This window comes from Galleria mellonella, unplaced genomic scaffold (genome assembly GCF_026898425.1).
Source record: "Galleria mellonella isolate WM207_F2 unplaced genomic scaffold, CSIRO_AGI_GalMel_v1 utg78, whole genome shotgun sequence".
NCBI lineage: Eukaryota > Metazoa > Arthropoda > Insecta > Lepidoptera > Pyralidae > Galleria > Galleria mellonella.
Window position 1 is genome coordinate 2,812,909 of NW_026442151.1, and position 22,243 is coordinate 2,835,151.

The 22,243-nt window shown below is 30.9% G+C and overlaps 1 protein-coding gene across 2 annotated transcripts in view; it reads right to left on the reverse strand.

Moving 5' to 3' along the window:
* Positions 1-22,243, reverse strand: part of LOC113517298 (ecdysone receptor) — a 315,053-nt gene that overhangs the window by 140,022 nt on the left and 152,788 nt on the right. For both annotated transcript variants that reach the window (XM_052901561.1, XM_052901562.1), the window contains one exon: positions 16,373-16,669. In XM_052901561.1, coding sequence (XP_052757521.1) covers positions 16,373-16,610 — 238 coding nt within the window. In that variant the 5' untranslated portion in view covers positions 16,611-16,669. The remainder of the gene's footprint in view (positions 1-16,372; positions 16,670-22,243) is intronic.

Genomic DNA, 22,243 nt, shown 5'->3' on the forward strand with positions numbered 1-22,243 from the left:
TGACCATTTTATACTAAATTTGCTTGTCACTTTGTCAGTATGCAAGAAGGTAATTTGGGTGTAATTTTTTTCTAATAGACAAAATCTGACAGAAAGTAGCAATCAACCCTTGTTTTTTTTTAATTAATTAGTATGAAAAAATGTATGCATATCTACAGTAATATAATAAAACAGAAGATTTTGTTTGTTTAGATCTCTGAAACTAATAGTTGGATTTGAAAATTTCTTTATGTATTTGAAAGCTTTATTTTAGAGTAAGGCTATTTAATATCACGATATGAGCATAAACTTAGCCGCAGGATAAAGCTAGGTTAACATATTTTAAGGGGCGTAGAAACTGTAGGAATCTGTATTTTTTATGGTTTATATTTTATAAGCTACCAAACTTAAAGAAAATATAAAAGGTGTAAGGTTAAGATTTTTCCTTCAAAATTGCAGCATATAAGGCAATATAAGGTATAATATAAGAAAATGAAGTAGATACAAAATGCTGAGGATCTTGTAGGTCAGAGGATATGTTTGGGAAATGTGGGGCTTTATTTGGGACGTAATGTGGAAAACTGCGTAATCTTCTCTTTATCTTCCTTAACAAATACATAGCATTGTTGTTAATAAACACATAATTTATTTATATTTTGGAATATTTTTAGAATAGAATGTTCAGTAAATATAGAACAATACACAGATGTATTTTTTATTATTAAGTACTAAGGTAGGTAGTACTATTTTTTATATAATTAGATTTCCATATACGTGAACAAATTTGAAAGCACATTGGAGTATTTTCTTCTAATATTTCGCTTATTTTCATTTTAGTTTGTTTAGATTTGTTTATGTTCAGACTTAACGAGTTGTCTTGAACCAACTGCGGATTTTAATTAAAAGATAGATTAATCGTTATCAAAAGATACTAAATATGCTGACACGTTTAGTTTAGATAGTTGTCATATTCTAATATTGATTTAAAAATTTTTTTTTTTTAAATGTTCTTAAAAATTAGTTTATGGACGTTTTTTGACATTTGATTCTCCGTCTATAAGTAGATATCTATGATCTTAGGAATAAATATAAAAGATATTAAATAGTACGCGAGATACCTAATATCTTGTGAAATATCCCAGCAATTATCGCTTAGTATCAATCTAACAAACGACTTCAATATACATCACTTAAATCTGCTAATTAACATCAGTTGCTAGCGTAATAGGATCTAAAGTACCAATAAAGCCGTCTATAGGGTGTAATCAACATAAAGGTGGATTTAAATCATGCGAGCGTATCTTCCTTAAATTTATAATTTTAAGCGACAATCAGAAAGAGTTTATCAAAAAGGGTAGAGACAGGAATTAAACGTGATCATATTTTTTGACCGTGTGGTACCGGCATAAAATAGGCCAACCTTTTCTTTTCCGTGGGTGTCGTAAGAGTTGATTAAGGGAGGACAAGAGATAGGCAGCAATGTCCCTCTTAAACATTTCTAAAGATAGACTGCGGTTGCCAATTCGCCTGCCAAGCGTGGAACTACTAGCAAAACCCTCCAAGGGGGAGGCTTGTGTTCAGCAGTGGACAATTAAAGGCTGATATGATGATGATGATGATATTTTTTTTAATATAACACGATACGTGATCACACTATCTTGACCGAGCACAGAGACGACACGGTTCATAAATACGATAGTAAATAAGGTAAACTATGATAATTGACCTGGTTATCCAAACTGGCTGAATGTGCAAGCTATTTATTATCATTAATTCCATTCCATTATGTATCATATTCACAGCAAATAAATACAATTTCATTTCATATCTCGACGTTTCGAACAGGTTACATCGGCCATGGACTTTTATAAACTATAAACCATGATATTCTTTAAAATCTTTTAGACTAAGTTAATACCATTAATACCAAAAAAGGGTTCTTGTGCGACACGTGATTTTGAATTTTTCGCATATTAATTTTGTACATATTGTTGTTTTTCTCTGTACAGCAAAATTTTAATTGTTGCAGTGCAAAATGTATTTATTGATACGTCCCGCCGTCTTCTCTAAAATGTTGACCGTGTTAGACATTTGCGGTTAACGGTCATATTTGCGAATAATTTTGTTGTTTTTTTTAGATAGCTATCTGATTGTATGTCCTGTGTTCTTTCAATCTAAATCCACCTTAAAATAATTCAGATTGGTCTCGTGATACGAAGAAGTGTTGAGATTGCGCCACGCTGGGTTCACACGCGTTCACGCCGTGCGATAAATACGGCCTTGGCCCCGGGTTACATAAAGAATGGAGATTATGAAATTGTCAGCGAAAGTACGTAAGTATCTATGTGCTCGTATCAAAGTTATATTAAATTTGGGAATAGAGTAGAGGTTAATCTGATGATACTAATCTAATCTTGAAGACCTTGGTGGAACATCGTCTCACCTTCCGATGGTTTCGAGTTCGAGTTTCATGCAATAAGATCCATTTGAATTCGGTCTGTTTTTAGCCACCTGGGTCGTTATATTTATTTATTTATAATATTTAATTAATTATTTATGTACTCTAGCAACTGATTACATACTATTACTTTAATTGTATGTCTATAATTTTTATTCCTTACTATCTGTTCTCGCAACTTCATCTACACGGTAGTCAAAATTTATTTCGTTTAATGTTTATCTCAGGCTAACTTCTCTGTTACCGTTAGCTGTTTATTATGATAATATATAATTAGACTATATATATCCTTATTTTGTTAATAAAATAACTGTTCCCATTCTTTAAATATAGATACATAATAGCGATATAAATATATCTTAATTACAATTTCTTGAAATGGTTCAGAAGATATTTAGTAATTTTATGAAGCATGAAAAGTGAAGACGTTTCCTTGATGTTATTTATAAATGACTGATTAGCACGAAACATTAAAGTATTTATATAGTTTGGGAAATTAATTATAATTATGTCCATAATATTTCATCAAGTATGACAAGAGGCGGGGTAACAGATGAATTATGTCAGTTCCCAAATGTAATGGAAAAAATGTAATCTAAATATTCGTAATGTAGGATTTGCATTTCGAAGAAAGATTATTACGTTATTTTTAAAGAAGACTCAAGAATGAGATAATTTTATTTCAACCGAATTCGAAAAATAATGCTTTTAATATTAATAAACATAGATTTATTATGAATTGTAAAATGTCTCGCTTTGATGATAAAATATAACGATGAATGATGTTATATTTCGTAAATATACCTACATAATATAAGTCTGTCACACCTGACTCTCATTGGGGTAGGCAGAAACAAAACAATGCCAAATTCTTCGATTCAGACTTCTTTCCGTTTTCGATTTTTGTCATTACATCGTCTTTCAGTCCACACTTCTTCTAATCACACTATTTTTAACATTATCTTTTATAGACAAGTTATATATACAGATTTGAATTAAGAATACGGAATTGTCTGTATTCTTAAATCAATTTATTATATTTATCAAGTAAGAGAGCTCGACAGTTATAATATACTTGTACGTATACTCTTCATTCTGTTATTTCTAAAAAACTACTGTAGAAAACTTATTATAAATACTTAAAAAAGTTATAAGATATTTATACTAAGAAGAATTATAAAAAACAGTTCGGATATAGAGTTGTACTTGCATTTACGTAACATATAAGGCCTTCACCTTATAAAAATAAAACAAACATTCGTTTCATTTTTAATTTATTCTAGATTACTAATTAATTACAGTTTTAGTGATAAGTTAAATATGTGGGATTTGTGTACACTTAAACACAAGTTAGTGTAATCGAATCGTATTTAAAATATGGACACAACAGAGTTGATTTAATTTATGTGCGTGTAATTTATATCTAGCTACAATATATTATATAGATAAAGGTAATTTATGCTGAAATGTAATGTAGTTTTTTCTTACAAACAATTTTTTTATCGCACGAGCGAATTTATTAATTCCATCAGGTAATAACAAATAGGCTGACGGCCCATTTTAGGCGTAATTTTTTTTATTTAGAAGAATTTTATAATCGTAATTAAGTATATATATATACACTATCGTTAGATATCTAAAGTATTTAAAGAAAATATAATGAAATCGTAACTAGACGAAGTCTACTGACTTATGTAACTCAAGTAAGTGTAAGAAAAATTGATATAAGGGATCTTAATAAGAGCAATAGAAGTTAAAACAACAATTTTTATATACTTTTCCTGTCTATTTGTCTGTTTATCTTTATGTTAGTTCCGACATCACACAAAAACTTCTGTACGAAATTAAATACGATTTTCATAGTTGTGATACTGAAAGCTTAACTTAAAAAATAGTATATTTATCTTGATACGTTATTTAGAATTTTATTATTTCGATGTTTTGGGCTATCTCACCTGTGACCTTTAAAGATATGTTGATAAATATATTTTTAAATTTTCAATTATATCGCAAAAAACTTTTTGTTTACTGGTATGTCTGGAATATTAAATAAATATAATTCTAAATTATTATTACAAAGACTTTTTTGTTAGTAATGAATAAATTAAAAAAATAATTAATTGATTTAAAAAAAATATTTCACCTATAGATTATTATATTATCAACAAGTAACATGTTCTTTATGTAAAATAAAAACAATGCGAGTCCAGGCGGATTTACTAGTAAATAAATGTAATGTGTAGTTCAGTAGTATGATAATTATTGTATCGAGGGATCGAAATTTTAGGATATTTTTGACAACGGTATTCTTTATCTACTCAGGAAAAAGAGTTTATTTACCAAAGGAGATATATCATTTCGGCATGAGTGAGTTAGAGCACATGAAATATGCTATGGAATTTCTTTCCTATTTTGGCAGAATCTACAAACATTTTATGAGCGTAAACCTAGTAACTATATATATCCATCAAGCCATGATCATTAATCGATTTTCATCCGACTTCAAAAAAGAGGAAGATTTCATGTATTAATCGATTTGGAATTTTTTTTTTAATAAAATAATATAATTTCAGACTGGTCCCAAAGAAATTTTATCAAAATTTGGTTCAATAGTTTAGTTTTTAAATCAAAATAACTTGTTTTGTCTGTTTCTTTTTGTGGAACAAAATCTATTATATAGATACATTCACATTTAATGTACAGTGAACTGTATCTATATGTTTTTTATTTAGTTGACACAGAATCCAATAACTCGATGGGATAATGGCCAACTTGGCAAGCGAATTTATAATGAAACACTTCTTAAGTATTTCAACCTATTTGCTGAACTACCATGTGATTGTAAATAGGAAATGGACAGCGTCTACGTATAAATATGTTTGATATTTATGACACTGTTGTACAAAGTCAATTCTTGGAGCAATAAATTTATGTAACGTTTATATTAATGTTGTTTGTTGTTTAGACGCTCGTTCTAGTAGCTGTGTCGTGTTTTCTCGCGTGAGTTAGGTTTTTTTTTTTAAGGTTTGCGGTGCAATATTTAAGGCATCCCGTCCTCGCTATTGGATACGGGAGTGTTAGGTTTAAATTGTTATATATGTGACATGGTTGAGTATTATCATATCATTATCGTATCAGCTATTAATTGTCCATCGCTGAACATAGGTCTCCTTCATTTGGCAATGTTGGCAATCTCAGTTAGATTTTTGGTGATGTTTTAAGAGGGGCGCTGTTGCCCATTCTTTAACCATTAGATTCCCTCACTTGCCTCTTACGACACCCACGGGAAAGAAAGTGGTGGCCTATTCTACGCTAGAACCACACAGCTAGTTTAATTTAGTTAGGTTTAGTATTATAATATGGTTTAATTGGGCATCAATTTTTTTTTATATAACGATGAGCTATTTTTGTGTGATTGTGTAACATACATCTTTACAAATACTTTTATAATAGGTATTAGTAGGATAAATGATTACTTGTTGTGGCATTTATTTTAATTAAAAATTATGACTACGTCTTTTGTAAGGTCATTGGCATTATCTGATGTAACGGTCTTTTGTTATTATTTTCTATGTGTACAGAATTTTTATTATTTGCATTATTTATTATTATCGCTTTTGTTATACGTTCATTATGGCTGTTATTAAAACATTGAAATTGCATGCGAATTAAATTGTAGGGAATAATAAAAATTTACATTATATACCGGTATACAATACTTTTATGTTACCAATTTAGATCTATAGACAATATTTAATTATTTAACATTGAAACTTTCAAGAAAAGAACATACTTCTTTTTAAAATGCCGGCAACATACGTACAATATTTTGCAAAGAAGAGGTAAAACTGTTAAAGATATTACAAGTATTAAATCGATTTCTATAAATGTGTGCTGTGATTGGCCGATACAGTTGTAACCTTGACAAAAAGGAAGGCCTATGAATACTTCCGCGTTAAATGATCCGTAAGGCAATAACTTACACTCCGGACAAAACAAAATATGATTTAGGAAACAATTTGTATTTAGAAAATGTAACAGTTTCTTAATAATTCTAAATAGAATCTGGAAAAAAATCATATTTAGTAAATATCTCTGTATACGTCTTGTGAAGAATGATAAATGCATAACAGTGGGACATTAATATGTTATAAGGTATGGTATATTACAAAAATATTATTTGAATAAGCTGTAGGTTGAGCTCATAAATTGTTCTTATAATTTACAAATTTTTTTTTATACAACTTAGATTGGCAAACAAGCTGACGGCCCACCTGATATAAAGTGGTAACCGTCGCCTATAGACATGAGCAGTACCATGGACATAACAGAGTATACTGTTTCGCCCATGATATTCCCCATGCGTTGCCATTCCTGAGGACTTAGGTGTTATTCCTCTGTACCCAGTAAATTCACGCCATATCCCATCCTTCAAACCGAAACACACCATGCAAACACAACTGCTTCACGGTTGAAACACGAATGGGACAGAGGTACCCAAGCAATCGACTTTTGTACAAAGTCTCCCTCTGGTAAAGTAACTATATAAAGTTTATACATACATAAAGTTCTTATAGAAAAGTTCATGTTTAATTCCTAATTAATTTAATATGATGCGCTAACGGACCTGACTTCACCATTGCCTATTATCTCTCGCTTGTACCCTGCTCGTATTAGTGTAGACCAATAGTAGAGATGTGTCAATTCGACTTACTAATGAGAGTTGTGCTAAGTTCGAGTTAACTCGAGTTGAATTCTCCCTAACTCGCGTTTGGACTGGTGGTAAATGAACATACTAAGTAAATGAACTACATAAGTAAAAAATTCTGGTGAGAAAGATTTAAATTATATATATATAAAATATAAACACCTTTTTTCCAAACATACCTACGAAGTTTATCAATAATAATTGTTCTAACAGTGAGTTGAATGGAAGAACAAATATACAAAAAAAGTTATTTGTAACAAAGCATACACTCAGTTCCTGTTAATTCGAGTTGTGTAACTCGAATTCAATTCCAAGTTATCTATATTTTAATTCGAGTTAACGCAAGTCGTCTTTATTTCGAGTTGGTACATTTCTAACCAATAGCACAGGTAGGATTTCTAATCCAAATCAAATTAAAAAAAAAGGAATTGCTCTTTCGGTTGACAAGTGGCATAAGTTCAATTTACATACATAAAAGGATTCACCGAATCTTAAGTCATCAAAATCGCGGGAGAAAGAAATAAAAGATTATAAAAAACTGCTAAAGTTATATATTAAAGTGATAAATTGTTCATGCATATTAATAGCTTAGCAAGTTGAACTATAAATAATGCTTAAACATTAGTTCGAGAACAATGCTGACGAAATTTATTCGCTTATCATTATTATGTTGAATCATTGTTTTATTGTTACATTATTTCATTTACAACTTGATTGTTTTTTGAAATAAAGAATTATATATATTTAAGATTACTACCAAGCAACTTTTGTGATCTTAATTTTTAAACTATAATTTAAAATTTGAAAATTAAATACTTATATTCAAAATGACCTAACTTTCTTGTTCATAAAAACGTTAAATCTTATTAATACTAATTACTCTGTCTTTTTAACTACAATATTAATTCTACTATTAATAACAGAATTATATTCTCGTTTTTATATGTAAAGTAGTAGGTAATAATTTTTGCGTAACGTTAGATAGTTGGTTTTTTTGCTATGCTTTTTATCTGATTTGCCTTGAGCGACGTTTTATTCAAGAGACCTTCTTCGGTTAGTTTTAAAATAAAGGACGACAATTTTCGTCATTTATAAATTATTGCTATTTACAATACGTAGGTATAATGCATTAACATATAATGGGTGGTATTATAAACTATTTTTAACCAACTTCAAAAAGATGCGGTTTTCAATTCGATTATGTTTGTTACCATAACTCTATCAGTTATAAACCGATTTGGAAAAATCTTTTTTCATCGGAAAGGATATAATAGGATAAAGATACTCACAGATTTGTCCCGTAAACATTTTATCAAAATTAGTTCATTAGATTTTAAATAAAAATAACTAGTTTTGTCACAATTTGAGTCGATTTTTTATATGGAACACAGTTTTAAATTATCAAACAAACCAGCGGCTCATTTTCTTTTACTCTTTTCTATAAAAACGCGATAAAATTATAAAAATTCTAGGCCCTAAACATAAGAGTTTTTATGGTTTTGCCATAATTGTAGACGGTGTTTTGTGGAACATGATCTTAAATTGTTTAACAAATATACTAGTGGCTTATTTTCTATTACTCTTTGCTATAAAAACACGTTAAAATTATAGAAATTCCAGGTACTAAATATAGAGTTTCTACGGTTATTATCCTTTACAATTTTTTTCATATTTATCAAAACGGAGGCGTAAGCGTAAGGTGAAATAATATTGTATTACATTGTAATATTTCTCCGTTTTATTTAGTCATTACTTCTAGAAGGAGTTTACATAATACAATTAAAAAAAAAGTATAAATTCCTATTCTTTTCAGACTGTTATTGGCTATATAACTAACTAGTATTGCTAGTACTAAATTATTTAGGATTATATCCATCTACCTACATATATCCTGGCGGCATCATTTATCGATGTTCTAGTGTAAGCTTAGTGCCTAATGCCTCGATAAAACTGTAATTACTTTGCAGCAGTCAAACATCAAGTTTAGTGGTCGAACACACATAAATATTGTGGAAATATTGACGTAACATAAACTGGGCAGTTTAAAACATCTACACCTTAAAGGTCATATGGCGCAGTAGAATAAAATAGCATACTTGAAATATTTTATCTGTTGAAAATAAAACTGTAGAATATTGAAAAATAAAATCGCTTATTAGGATTTTTAGTAATGCTTCATACATTAGAAAGATTTTGAAAAAAGATAATACATAACTGACTACTCTATTTAATCATTGAAATAATGTCAATTAGAAAAACAAAACTTTTTAAAACGTAAACAAAATATGAGAAAACTTTAAAGAGAAACTTAGTCATTATAAAAACAATGATGGGTGTAAATGGATAAATATATATGCATAAACATAATGCATAGATGTATGTTTTTTGGAATTATGAAATATAATTATAAAAAAAAAAACATACAGACGTCTTAAGAAACTCTTTGTTTTAGAAGTCGTTTAATAATATAAATGCGAAAGTTTGTTTGTTACCTTATAGCGTGTTAATGGCTTAACTTATTAACTTAACTTAACTTATTATATGGGATGGAAAATGATATAGGCTACTTTTTATCCCAGTCAATAAACATGTCCATGTGAAACAGGTTAAAGGCAAGCAATTTTAATAAAATTGACTGAAAGTTAAGCAAGACTTAGTATTTGCTTGGAAGCGTATCAAAGTTTACTACTTTCCAGCTAAATGAATGTAAGTCTTTTATATTGGTCTTTTGGGAAATGCAAGATTCATATGATGACGTGATAGCGGCGGCGGCGGTGAATCGTAAACAATAAGCTTTGCCATTTATTGTATTATTAGTATACGGTTATGTTTGTCTGATGGGAATTCTTCTATGCTATTATTGTGATATTGTTTGATATAAATGATATACTCGTAAAATGAAATCCAGAAAGACTTGCAACAGCAATTGGCCACTTTACGAGAGTCGTATTCTATTGGTGTGAATTTTGTAATAACAGGACCGATTTAAAAATATATTATTTTTATTTTATTTTCGGATATTAAAATTACTTTGTCCTTAAGGGTTACGTACATAGTACGTCTAGTAAAAAATATTTAAAATATACCTCTCTATTTGAAATAAGGACTGTTTTTCTTGGTTATATAAGATAGCCTTTTATATTTTTGATAGATAATGACTATATATTTACTGTCATTTTATTTTCAAGAAAAGTTAACTCTTTAATTCATACTGTTTTACTTAAATCTTTAAGAATTTTTTAAAATAGTTCGAGCTCTTCAGAACTGCATAACACAACTCACTGTATTATGGTGGTATGCGGCTGCAGTTATCTCGGAAAGCATGAGTGCAATGCTAGCATTGTGTGGTTATGTATAGTGTCGCAAAGAACTTAAGAACAAAATTATCTTGTTTTAATTTAACAATAAAACACATCTCGGTACATATAATTGAGTTCAGAATTATTATTATATATTTAAATGTCTACATATTTTAAAGCATACCTATCTAATACGTATTAAGTAGGTATTTATAGCATTCATTATATTACACTTAAGTAAACATAAATTATCGTGTTCGAAGTTCATAAACTGCCTTTAATTTGTTTATATCTTCCAAGAGTGCATTGAACCATCTGATGATAAAAATATGAACAGTGAGAGAGATAATTCTTGTCGGATGGATTGTTATAAACAAAATTAACCGCACGAGTCATAAATCGAGATCTTAAGCTACCATTCCATGCTTTTGCAGGCATTTTGCCGTATACCTTTTAAAAGTTAAATTAGAATTCTTGAAATATACCGATTGCGATGAAGCGTTTTGTTGGATATCGGAGCTGTTTTATTGCATTTTTTATCAATCGGCCGACGGTTGTCGAGTGCCGAGAAGTGTAAGACGACGTTTGTGACAAAAAGGAACAATGCGAATTGAGAACTCGTCAACATGATGGATCAATCGACAGACTTATAAAGACAATTTAAATTATACGAATTATAAAATACCTTGACTTTTTTTGCTAATCGTCCTTAGTTAATTAATAATGATAATATCAATTTCTTGTCGAGATTAGCAATTATAATACTACTAGATACAGAATGCGTTTTGTTTCATCTAACATTGGAGTTTTTTAATTTTTTAATAATATTTTTCAACTGAATTCAAAAAGAAGGAGGTTCTCAATTCGTTTTTTTTTATTTTTGTTACCTTATAACTTCGTCGGTTGTAAACCGATTTGGAAAATTCTAGTTTTATCCGAAAGGATATACCTATAGATTGATCCCATATATCTTTTATCAGTCATACCAATTTTGGTTTTTAAATCAAATAATTGATTTTGGCACAAATGATCTCGGTTTTTTGTGGAACCTAATATTAATTATTGTTGATGGAACAGATTATCGGTTACTGAACATGGAATACGTTCTAACGAGCAAATAATGAGAGGCAACTGCAACATAACACTTTTAGTGAGACAGCATCGCAAAATATTTTGGGAACACGAAATAAGCTATTTTTAATTGGTTCATGGAAACTTTGCATTGTTTTATTATCCTTAAAGTTGCAAAGGAAGTAGGCGTAAAGTTTGTTTTCAAGGTTCACGTGATAGCAACGTTCCCTGGCGGTATACAGGTAAGCGGATTAAAATACTTTGATACGAGTCTTTGTCAGGAACTGATACCGTGTATATGCGTATTATTGCGTATTAATATTATAATATTTGTTTTGGGAGTCTTTACATTTACAGTATTATTTTAAGTGTACTTTAATCGATATCTTCACAGTGAACCGTATGACCATTATTTTCTTAATTAAAAAGATTTAAAATGGCATATTATTTTAACTGTACTGTTTTAATTTTAAATGGATAATTTTAAATGTTTCTGTGGTTTATATTCATTCGTTAAATAAATATATAACGGCAATAAATTTGACAGCAACCCTGTCCTTGTAGAATTTTAAACCTTTTTAAAAAAGAATAATAAAAATCGGTTTAAAATTGACAATGACATCGCGTAACAGACATATAAAAGAAAATACAGACGAACTGAGAAGTTATTACTTTTTATCGTTTAGAAAACAGCTGTATATTGCGAATACACTAGTAATAATAATAGTTGCGACTAATCTCGGGGATTATTTGACTACATTTAATAGGCAAAAGAAAGTCTGCGCTAGCGTTAACGAATTACGAACAGGCGTATCTGTTTTGTGCTAAATTGTAACCGGAATGTTCTTAAGGCAATGCCCTTTTGAAGGTTACTGCTATTTTAAGATGATTCAGCAATGATTTCTCTTGTAACATATGCAAATTACACTTTTACTTCCTCCACACAACACATACTTTATCAGACTCGTTCTTGCTATCTAAATCACGTAACGGCCAGGTCGTTACCCTCATTATCACTTTGCACGATAAAATGGAATACGGAAAAAATCCATCTTGTATAGTGATAAAAAACGAACCAGTTTCAGATGGCCTTCGAAAGCTATGATCGTTGTTGGGAAACGGGGTCACGTTTGCTAGTCGCAACAGAATGCTCCAGGTCTTTGTATTTAGTGTACTGTTAATAACATAAATTGGTAAGTAAACACGGCGTGTCCTTGGATGCGGTTCGTTGGTGCCGTTGAGGTCGCGAGAGGTCGTAACTATTGTAATCTTACATCTATGGTTTCATTTGAAATTTATTGGTTTATTTTTACGTGGCAGATTTTTTCATTAGATTTTTTTATTCTCTATTCTGTTTTAAGAGTCAGTTTTGTTAAAAACTCTACTGAAGTTGTTTAGGCTACCAAATATAAATCGATGACTACAAGTCTACATTATTAGATCACAATGAAAATTGTAAACAAACAAATAATTAAGCTGACTGTTAGATTGTTGATATTCAATAGTAGTACAAAACAAAAGTAGATTAATTGATTGAATGTTTCGATTTACTACTAATTTCATTAAAATAACATTTCTGCGATAATTTCAACAAAACATGGTTAGTTTGTATTAAGTTCTGTTGAAATATACAATATTAGCCATTTGCTCAAATTCTGGATTTAGACTAAAAGAATAAAGAGCACAGCTAGAATTCAGAACCAACTATGTTTAAATTTTTATTAAAATATATTTTTCATGACAGCAACAAAGAATGCGCTTAGAATATTCTTATCCATCCCTGAACGCTTATACCAAACAAAATTCGGGAGAATAAAGTTTAAGAGAGCTTTCTTATTTGATCTCAATTCATCTTTAAAGAAACCATAAACTTCCATCCATTACAAAAAGATCAAAATTCAGCATTATTAAGTTGCACGTTATTGAGTAGCACGTTTAATTTTATATAGGGAACTTTTCAAAGTAGATTTGATTGATAAGAACAAATTTAAAAGATTAATTATTACGATAATCCGTTTATATATTTCTGTATTTAAGATAACACAATAATAATGTGTTACTAGGTAAATTAATAACTCACGTGTTTAAATGAATTGAGAAAAGATTTGATTTTTCAAACTCTTACAAATATAATGAATAATAATATGTGACACAAACGTTGAATATAAAATAAAGATGAATTTTAAATTAAATAAAGTATTTTGTATACTTAATTGGTTTTAAAATTTATCTATAGAAAGCTGTATTATTAGCGAGTAATATGGGCTGTAGTTTATAAACAAAAATCGGGTAAAAATCTCAAGAATAAATAAAAATTGTTAACTCAGAAGCTCCAAGTCGCTCAGGGTGTGAGCGTCATGAGCTATAGAGAGAGCTATATTCGGAGTTTTGATAACGATAAAAATCGAAATAAATACATTCGCAGAGATAAAGGGATATATAGGTATAGCTCGAAAGATAGGTAAGAAGATTGAAAGACAAATGCATTGTAGGATGTACCTTATTAGATGAAACGACAACCTCAAATGTGTTGTTTGAGGCATTTCACCGGTGTCCACGAACTCAGTGAGTTAGCGGATGCCGATGAATCAAGATCTTTCTTTATAGTAGAGGGATACTTTGTGATTTGGTATAAAGAGTGAAATATGGCAATAAAATTACAGTGTACAGAGGCATAACACTTTAGACCTTAGAAATGGTAACGCATGAAGGGTATTATGAGCAATACAGTATACTCTGTTAGATCCATATTGTTCATATGTATAGAGGCAACGGTTACTGATCATCTAGTGGGCTGTTATCTTAAATGCCATTATAAGTCGCATAAAAAACCCCTATGGGGAGGCCTATGATCAACGATAGACAATTAAATAATGAAGTATAATTACAAACAGTTCCTTACTGTGTGAGCCTTAGCAATAAATTGTGTAATAAGTGACTTGTCATGTCAATAAAGTTACAATTCAATTGTTCACATTAAGTGGTAGCCACAATGACATCAGCAGCGCCCCCTTGCGTTTATTAATGGTTGAAGGCTATAAGAAATATTGTGCTTCTTTGTGTTAGTATGTAGGCCAGATTATTGTTCAGCCCCAACTGTTACGTTGTTATAAACAGTTATATTAAGGGGCCAATGCACTTGCCGATATTCACTAGCCCTTAACATCAATAGTAGATAGACAGAAATAGACAAGTATAATAGACAAGACGATATTTGTACAAAGTCTCCCTCTGGCAAATCTATTATATATATATATTATATATATATATATATATATATATATATATATATATATATATATATATATATTATATATATATATATATATATATATATATATATATATATATATATAATATATATATATATAGATGAACTTAATATCAAAACGTATTTTCGAATTTATTTTTGTATCTCGTAAACGTATTAAGATAAAAATGTCCAATGAAGCAAAATCTTATTAATTTAGTCGGTGGCATTATTTATTTTTTTACAAACGATTTGATAAGATTGAAATATTTAATTATTACTAATGAAGATGGAGAACAGAAGCAAAATATTTAATTGCTCGAAGAAAATTTATGGGTTCGATTGCAAAACCGTCCAGAGTTTTGTTTTATAAAATGTGACCTCTAAAAATCTCTAAGAATACGTAGATTTGTTTTTGTTAAATGTATATTTTTGATAAAATAACCTCAAATCTTAAATGGTACGTATTGCGTAAACCAGCCACAGACACACGCAGTTATAAGCTTGAATTAATATAAATTGAGAAATTATTTTCATAAGAGAGTGCTTTTCGTCTGACAAGTGTGTTAAGTCCTTGTCACAGAAAGTAGGTCGAGTATTACAGAATACAGAAGTGTTAGATTACATTACTGAAAGAAAGCGGCCATTTCCTTCGATTATACATAAGTGCTTTCCGATAATAAGCGGCGTCTGCTTATATAATATTTTTCTTACCGTATCAAAATGTTTTTAGTAAGTGATTTACCAAATTGACTATGTACATAATATATGTACATAAGACCTCAATTGCCAATTATATGAAAATTGAGGTCTTTCATTATTAAATTAAAATATTTTTATTATAATATATAGTAAATGTTTGTCTATATATTATATCTAATAATAAAAATATTAAATACCGTAGGTTCATGACAGTGCACAATCAATATACACAATACGTTTATATCTATAGGGTGGTAATATGTAAATATATCCTTTCAAATAATAAAGAATTTTCTCAGTTGGTTTATAAATAATGGAGCTAGGAGTTCGGCTGTTTTTATTTCAAATATAAAAAAATAACTGAATTATAATTTTTTGGAGTAGGTTGAAAAGTCATTTGCACGGGTAAATCTGTCCCACTCGTGTTTCTAACGCCAAGAAACTGTTTGGATGGTTATGTTTCGGTTATATAGAATAAATATTGCAGTGATATTACTGCGTATGGATTATGAAATTATAACACTTTAGTAGGTCTGAGTATTCACCGCATGAGAGTATCTTGGGCATCGTAATATGTGATATTAATGATGCAGCTCAAATCTATATGCGACAGCTATCATTTTTTGTCATTGGAACCGTTAGGTTATTTACAGGCCCTCGAGCTCCACCTTTAGATCACACTATCGTTTTTTTTGTCAGGTGAGATCGTGATTAATCGCGGGATCCTTCAATAGTAAAAAAAAAAAAAAATTGTCAACTCATGTTCAAAAAGTTCTAGTATATTATGCAGTACCAAAACTAGTCATGCGATAGATGAGTAACGTAGTAATGGAAAGGATATTTTGGGCCCAAAAACGCATCAAAGGAGCTCAACTTCACAGGCAAGATTGAAGTGACGCACTCACCTATTTTCCCGTTAGGACTATAAGGGCCGTAGCTGCTCGAGGACAGTGGGGAGGAGTAGCCGTTATTTGGCTGGGTCTGGGCGGCTTGCGGGGAAGGCGACCCGCCCCCCGCGGCGCCTCCTCCCGCCATCCAGTCCCGCACGTGACCGTTGACTTGGTGGCCGTTGTGGCTGACCCCCGGCTCGGCTTTGACCTGACTCGGCAGGCCGCGGTATGCCACCTCGTGTTTCAAATCCATGCCGCTGCTACCGCATGCTGCTGCTCCGCCGCTGGCCCCGCCGCCCGCACTCCACACTTCTGTGGAAAAGATACATATATGTTTTAGCCTAATACAATATAATTTCTTTCCATAATTAAACTTATATTATAAAAATGACAGATTTGTATATTTTTGTTTATAATTGGTAAATTCAAAAAATAGTCAACCTATTTTAAAAATTTATTACCTATAGAAAGCTACATTATCAGCAAATAACATAAGCTAAATTTAATAAAAAAAATAGAAATCTAGTGCTTATGGTAGCAGGAATATGTAAAACCTTGTTTTTGTAAATGCAAATATATTATTATTTTATTTATCATTTAGCAATAATATAAACCTACATGGTTTCTAAATGTTAACAAAACATGTTTTCTATAATTCGAATTTTTGTAATAATAAATAAATAAAAAAAAATTATAGAAATTACGAAGACCAATACAAAATGTTTGTATCATGCAAGGATCGAACTCGCAGTCATCGTAAAGGAGGCAGCATAACCAAGGTCGTCTTTGTAATCGTTGTTACGATACGGAAGTGGACCGTTATCGTAGAGCAATTTAAACCTCACCCCCATTTCGAGGTTGTGTTGTTTTTATGGGATGAAAATGGAATGTAACCCCGCCTGCGTTATTATTAACGCTGGCAAAGTAGCAGTGAATGATGATAAGTTAGGAGGAAATGGCCCATCGTGACAAATTCACCAAGATTTAACCATGTTGATTTCCTGGAGGGACTGCATGGAGGTCACCCTGATAAGGTATACATTTTGTTATGGGATGAAAATGTTAAGGTAATCGTTACTATGCTATAGGTATACGCTGTATACGCGGGGTACTAATAAGTGATGATAGTTGAAAGAATGAAGTTTGGTCAGTAGGCCTATTGTGACCAATTCACCATTAATTAACTACTTACAATGTTTTCAGCGTAATAACACTCTTCTAGTATATTGTATAGTAGTTAAATTTGGATTCTTCTGTTGTTGCTACATACGCTTATGTGACATTTCGAGAACTAATATTCTTCTTGTCGTAAGAACATAATTATGGCCTTAGCAACTGAATGAACAACACAAAACTGATCCTCAGACATTTTTACGAGTATGATCATAGCGTTCATCCAACTAAATAACTCTTCATACATGGCTTAATCTTGTAACGTTTCACTGAGCTGACTGTAGATATAATATCTTCGGTAAAGTAAATATAAAACGTAATTATTTACTTTCGTGGAGCAATACCACGTCGCCAACGACTTGGTCCCTTTGAAAATGAAGTCTTTTCTCAGTATAAATATAAGTATATACTGCCAAATACCACAGTCTCATTCGACTTGAATTAATGATTATTATAAAATAATGGCGATAATATTAAGTCATTAAGTTTTCATTTAGATAAAATTCTTCTTTATTTATATTTTGTACACGATTTTTTAGTATAACACTCCTTAATCCAAACTTCTATCAAATACTAGCAAGGTTAATTAGAAGACATCTTTGTTTATCTTTATTTTATTTCAAAGATTATAAGATTGATAATATGATAAATTTGTTCTGTATTTTTTACCGTATTAGTATTTAGTATACACTAAAAAATACAGAATAAATTTACTTTTATGGCATTAGATTACATTCCTAAAATAGACGGTAGAAGAAATTACAATTGGCTCAATATTACTAAAGTACTTTAACTGACCAAACAAAGAACAATGTCGATGATATTTTAGATATCTTTGATCGCATCGTAAGATTATTAACAGTTATACTGAACATGCTTTTCGAGCTTTGAAGTTGAAACACAAAGGAAATCATGAGTGTTATAAAAGCATTTGTGATTTAAAAAAATTGCTTTAGAATTTTCAAGTATCTAATATAATTTTTCTAAGTCATTGAATTGTGGACAAATAGTTTTGTATGAAATGACTGATCATTATTTATCGAATTAATTAATGCAAGAGAAGAGATATTTACCTCGTAAAGGATTGACGAAACATATCTATTAATAAAACATACCTATTAATAAATATATCTATTAAGATAAAAATAAATACAATAAAACACCTTAATTACCATTGTGCTCTTTGTTCTGTTCAGAATTTCATTGAAAGCAATGTAAACTGTTTTCGATGATAAACTACTTGCACTAAGATTCATGATTAATGAAATTGAAATTTCATTGTATGTAAATCCAGATTTGATCTAAGAGGGTATAACAAGTGCAATGAACACGTCGTAAAAGGTAGTCGTTAAATTTGACACGTGTATAAATGCTAATGTCCGAATTCGATTATGCGTTATTCGCATGTGACAAAATCAAAGCAATTTAGATTGGATTGGTATGGCTAAACAAAATAAAAATCTTAATAATAATTATCGTCTTTAACATTTCTATTTAAATATTTCTAAGGATATGAAAATTTTCAGTGCTGTAGATTTTAAATTAAGCTATCAGACTCGCGGTCGTAAACCACAGCGTTGCCAAGATTAACTGGAATCTTCTACCGGGATAATGTGAATCCTTGGTTGTTAGCAATTCGCCCTGCATTGTTTGTCGTTGTGGAATAAGATACACCGCTTTATAGCTATCTATGTGAAAAGATTTATATGGTTCTACATTATATTATGTAAAACTACAAGTATCCTTTCAAAACCGTTGCCAGCTACTTTTTATTTTAAGATACATGTCTTCATCTTAGTATTAAAATAACTAGTATGCTTAAGTATATGAGCAAAACAGAGTAATATTTAGTCTACCCTGAAGGTCTAACTTTTATTTACGTTTGAAAGAGAAACAAATATGATTAAATAAAGCTTATTTACATCAATTCCTAGACAGTGAAATGATATAGCTTGAATACAAAAGAGTATTCCTGGTAATTACGACAGTACTACAAAGAGCAGATTTTTTTTAGGATCTTATTTTTTATTGTGGTAATTGAATGATAAGGTATTACCAGGCAGTAACTGGCGATATTGGCCTATGCTAGCGGGGTACCAATAAAGGATAATATGCGAGGATGAAAGAAACTCAGCACATTGTGACGAATTAACCAAGGTAGTTTCCAGGGGGAACCGCGCAGAGTTCGACCTAATATTGCTAGCAATTGGGATATTACAATTTCTTTTCTGCCAAAGGATCGTATTATAGGGATTAAAAATAATCTTTTGTTACCAATACTTTATGTGTTCACTGAGATGCTGATTACTAAACTACATATGACATGGAAAATGTTTTGAATACATTGGAATCTTCTCACAACTAGCAAAATAATATGAAAAATTACAAAGAAATAAGAAATAAATAAATAATAATAATAAATAAGATATCCATAATAAAATATAGATTTAGTACTTTATTACGTTCAACTTTATTACACTAGGTTTTATATCGATATATGTAACAGCGTAAATGTTTTGTTCCACTATTTTACGTGCTCCACAACAAACTTTGTTATTTTAAACATTTTACGAGTCAACATAAAATATTATAATGCAAAACACGCGATTTCGTTCTACACTCGCTCAAAGAATAGCTGATTCACAGTTTTAGTATTATTAATTTCTCTTTGCTCACAAATACAAGTAGGTTACATGAATCAAACTTCAATATAGGTATGTTATGGTTATTTCAAAACAGTGTACTTTGTTGGAAGAATCTAACTATTGTTAGTCGATATATTTGTTGTTTATAATGTCTACTCATATGTGTTATAAGCTCTGATATGTTGCTGCAAAAAAATTTGTATCTGGAATATATGAGAACACTTATTGAACTATTTATGTTTTAATTTGAATTTTAATCATTATGATTAATAGCATGTCTAAAACATATGTAGGTATAAATTTAGTAGTTTGAAGATTATTTAAAAATCTTATAAATTTGCTAGATATATGACACATACACCAGTGAATATATTGCCACTATTACACAATACAAGTCAATGGCCATAGTATTTCAAGCTATTCATTTCATTGACAGTGATTTAAAACGTGACATAATGGATAATACAAAATTATATTCATACATTGATATGGCACAGTGGCGTATGCTATGCGATCAGCGACGGTTGCTCATTGCGCCACAGTGGCGCGGGCGCAGAGAAAGCGTGTGACGTCACGACCTCGACACGCTCACCTACTTGCCGGCGCTGCCTGCAGCAACCCACTTCTGTCGATACCGGCCCAATGTCGCCGAGCTTTCTCTACGTTCGTGCCGCTCCTCACGGGTTACTCTTAATAATTATACAACTAGTAACTTGTTAACTTCTTCGTCTAGTAGATAAGTCGCGCACACTTTCGCTCGTACTCGTAGTTAGTAGTTACTACTGTCATGACTACATTGTTTAAAGATAAATGTTTTCTGATTACTGTAGTTGGTCGTGTGCTTGATGTGAAAATAAATATCAAGTTAAATTTTTATAGTTCACTGTTTACATACATGGTGCCTTCTTTTTTTTTAACTTCATTGAAATAGATTCATTATTCCAATGAAGTTAAAAAAACCAGAAATCAGAATAACCATCAGAATCTCCAATAGTAAAGTTTGTGGGACAAAGTACTAATATTTCGATTAGTATAATTTATATTGTATATTATATATAATACTGTATATATATATATATATATATATATATATATTCATATTATCATTAGCTTGAGAATATGTTAAGATAATTTTCTCTACCTAATCAAATTTATTACTCTTTCTATATAAACTATTTTACTTTCACAAGCTCTATAGATGCAGTTTTTATGGGAGAAAGAGCAAAAGCAACGGCGCCAGCATAAAATTTAATGGTATTCGTAACAGAATCTAAATTTTGTCCGAAACAGCATCCGAATATTATTCGCCATATCAGCGACGGTTTGAAGCCAGTTCTGTCCGTTGCATCGCACATCGTAACATGACGTTCTTGCTTCATCCGAACACAGCGGTGCCGTTCCTTCAGTACTAGACCAAGCGAGGATTTGCTTTTACGACGCCAGCAATAAACTTTTATTACTCATTACGATAACGCTAGAATGAAATACGCCGAGAGCAATCGAAAGAATGTAAGTGCCAACTCGTTTTGCGCTAGAACCTTCGACTACGTATTTTCTTTTCAAAGATATTCCTGCAGAGTCACCAATCATTGCGATTGCGATCGTCTGATTTATGCACGTTCCTATATTGTGCTTGGAAAATAATTCAGTAAAATAAATCCGGTGTGGTTCGGTGGTTTAGGTGGAGAACGTGCGTATAAAGTATCGCTGCGGTCAACGGATACTCGTTGGGTGCGCATAAAGAGTATTATCGGAAAGGAATGAGGACGTGCCAGTGTCCTGAGAATGTTCCGGAATGCATACAGCGTCGCCGCCGTGGCACTGATGTAGTACACAGTCAGCATGGCGCGCCATAACTATGTGACCGATGCAGGTTTGGTGCAATTTAAATGTAAAACTACATGGTCCTCGTTCGGTACTCTGTATTATATAGTATTGTCGATGATGCGGAAATAGAATTTACTAGTGCCGCGACCCCGCGACTGGCTGTGATATATTAAGCGAGGTCACCGCCTCGCCAGAGCTGCGCTGTTGCGTCACTACCGGACTAACGGCCTTGTTGTAATAA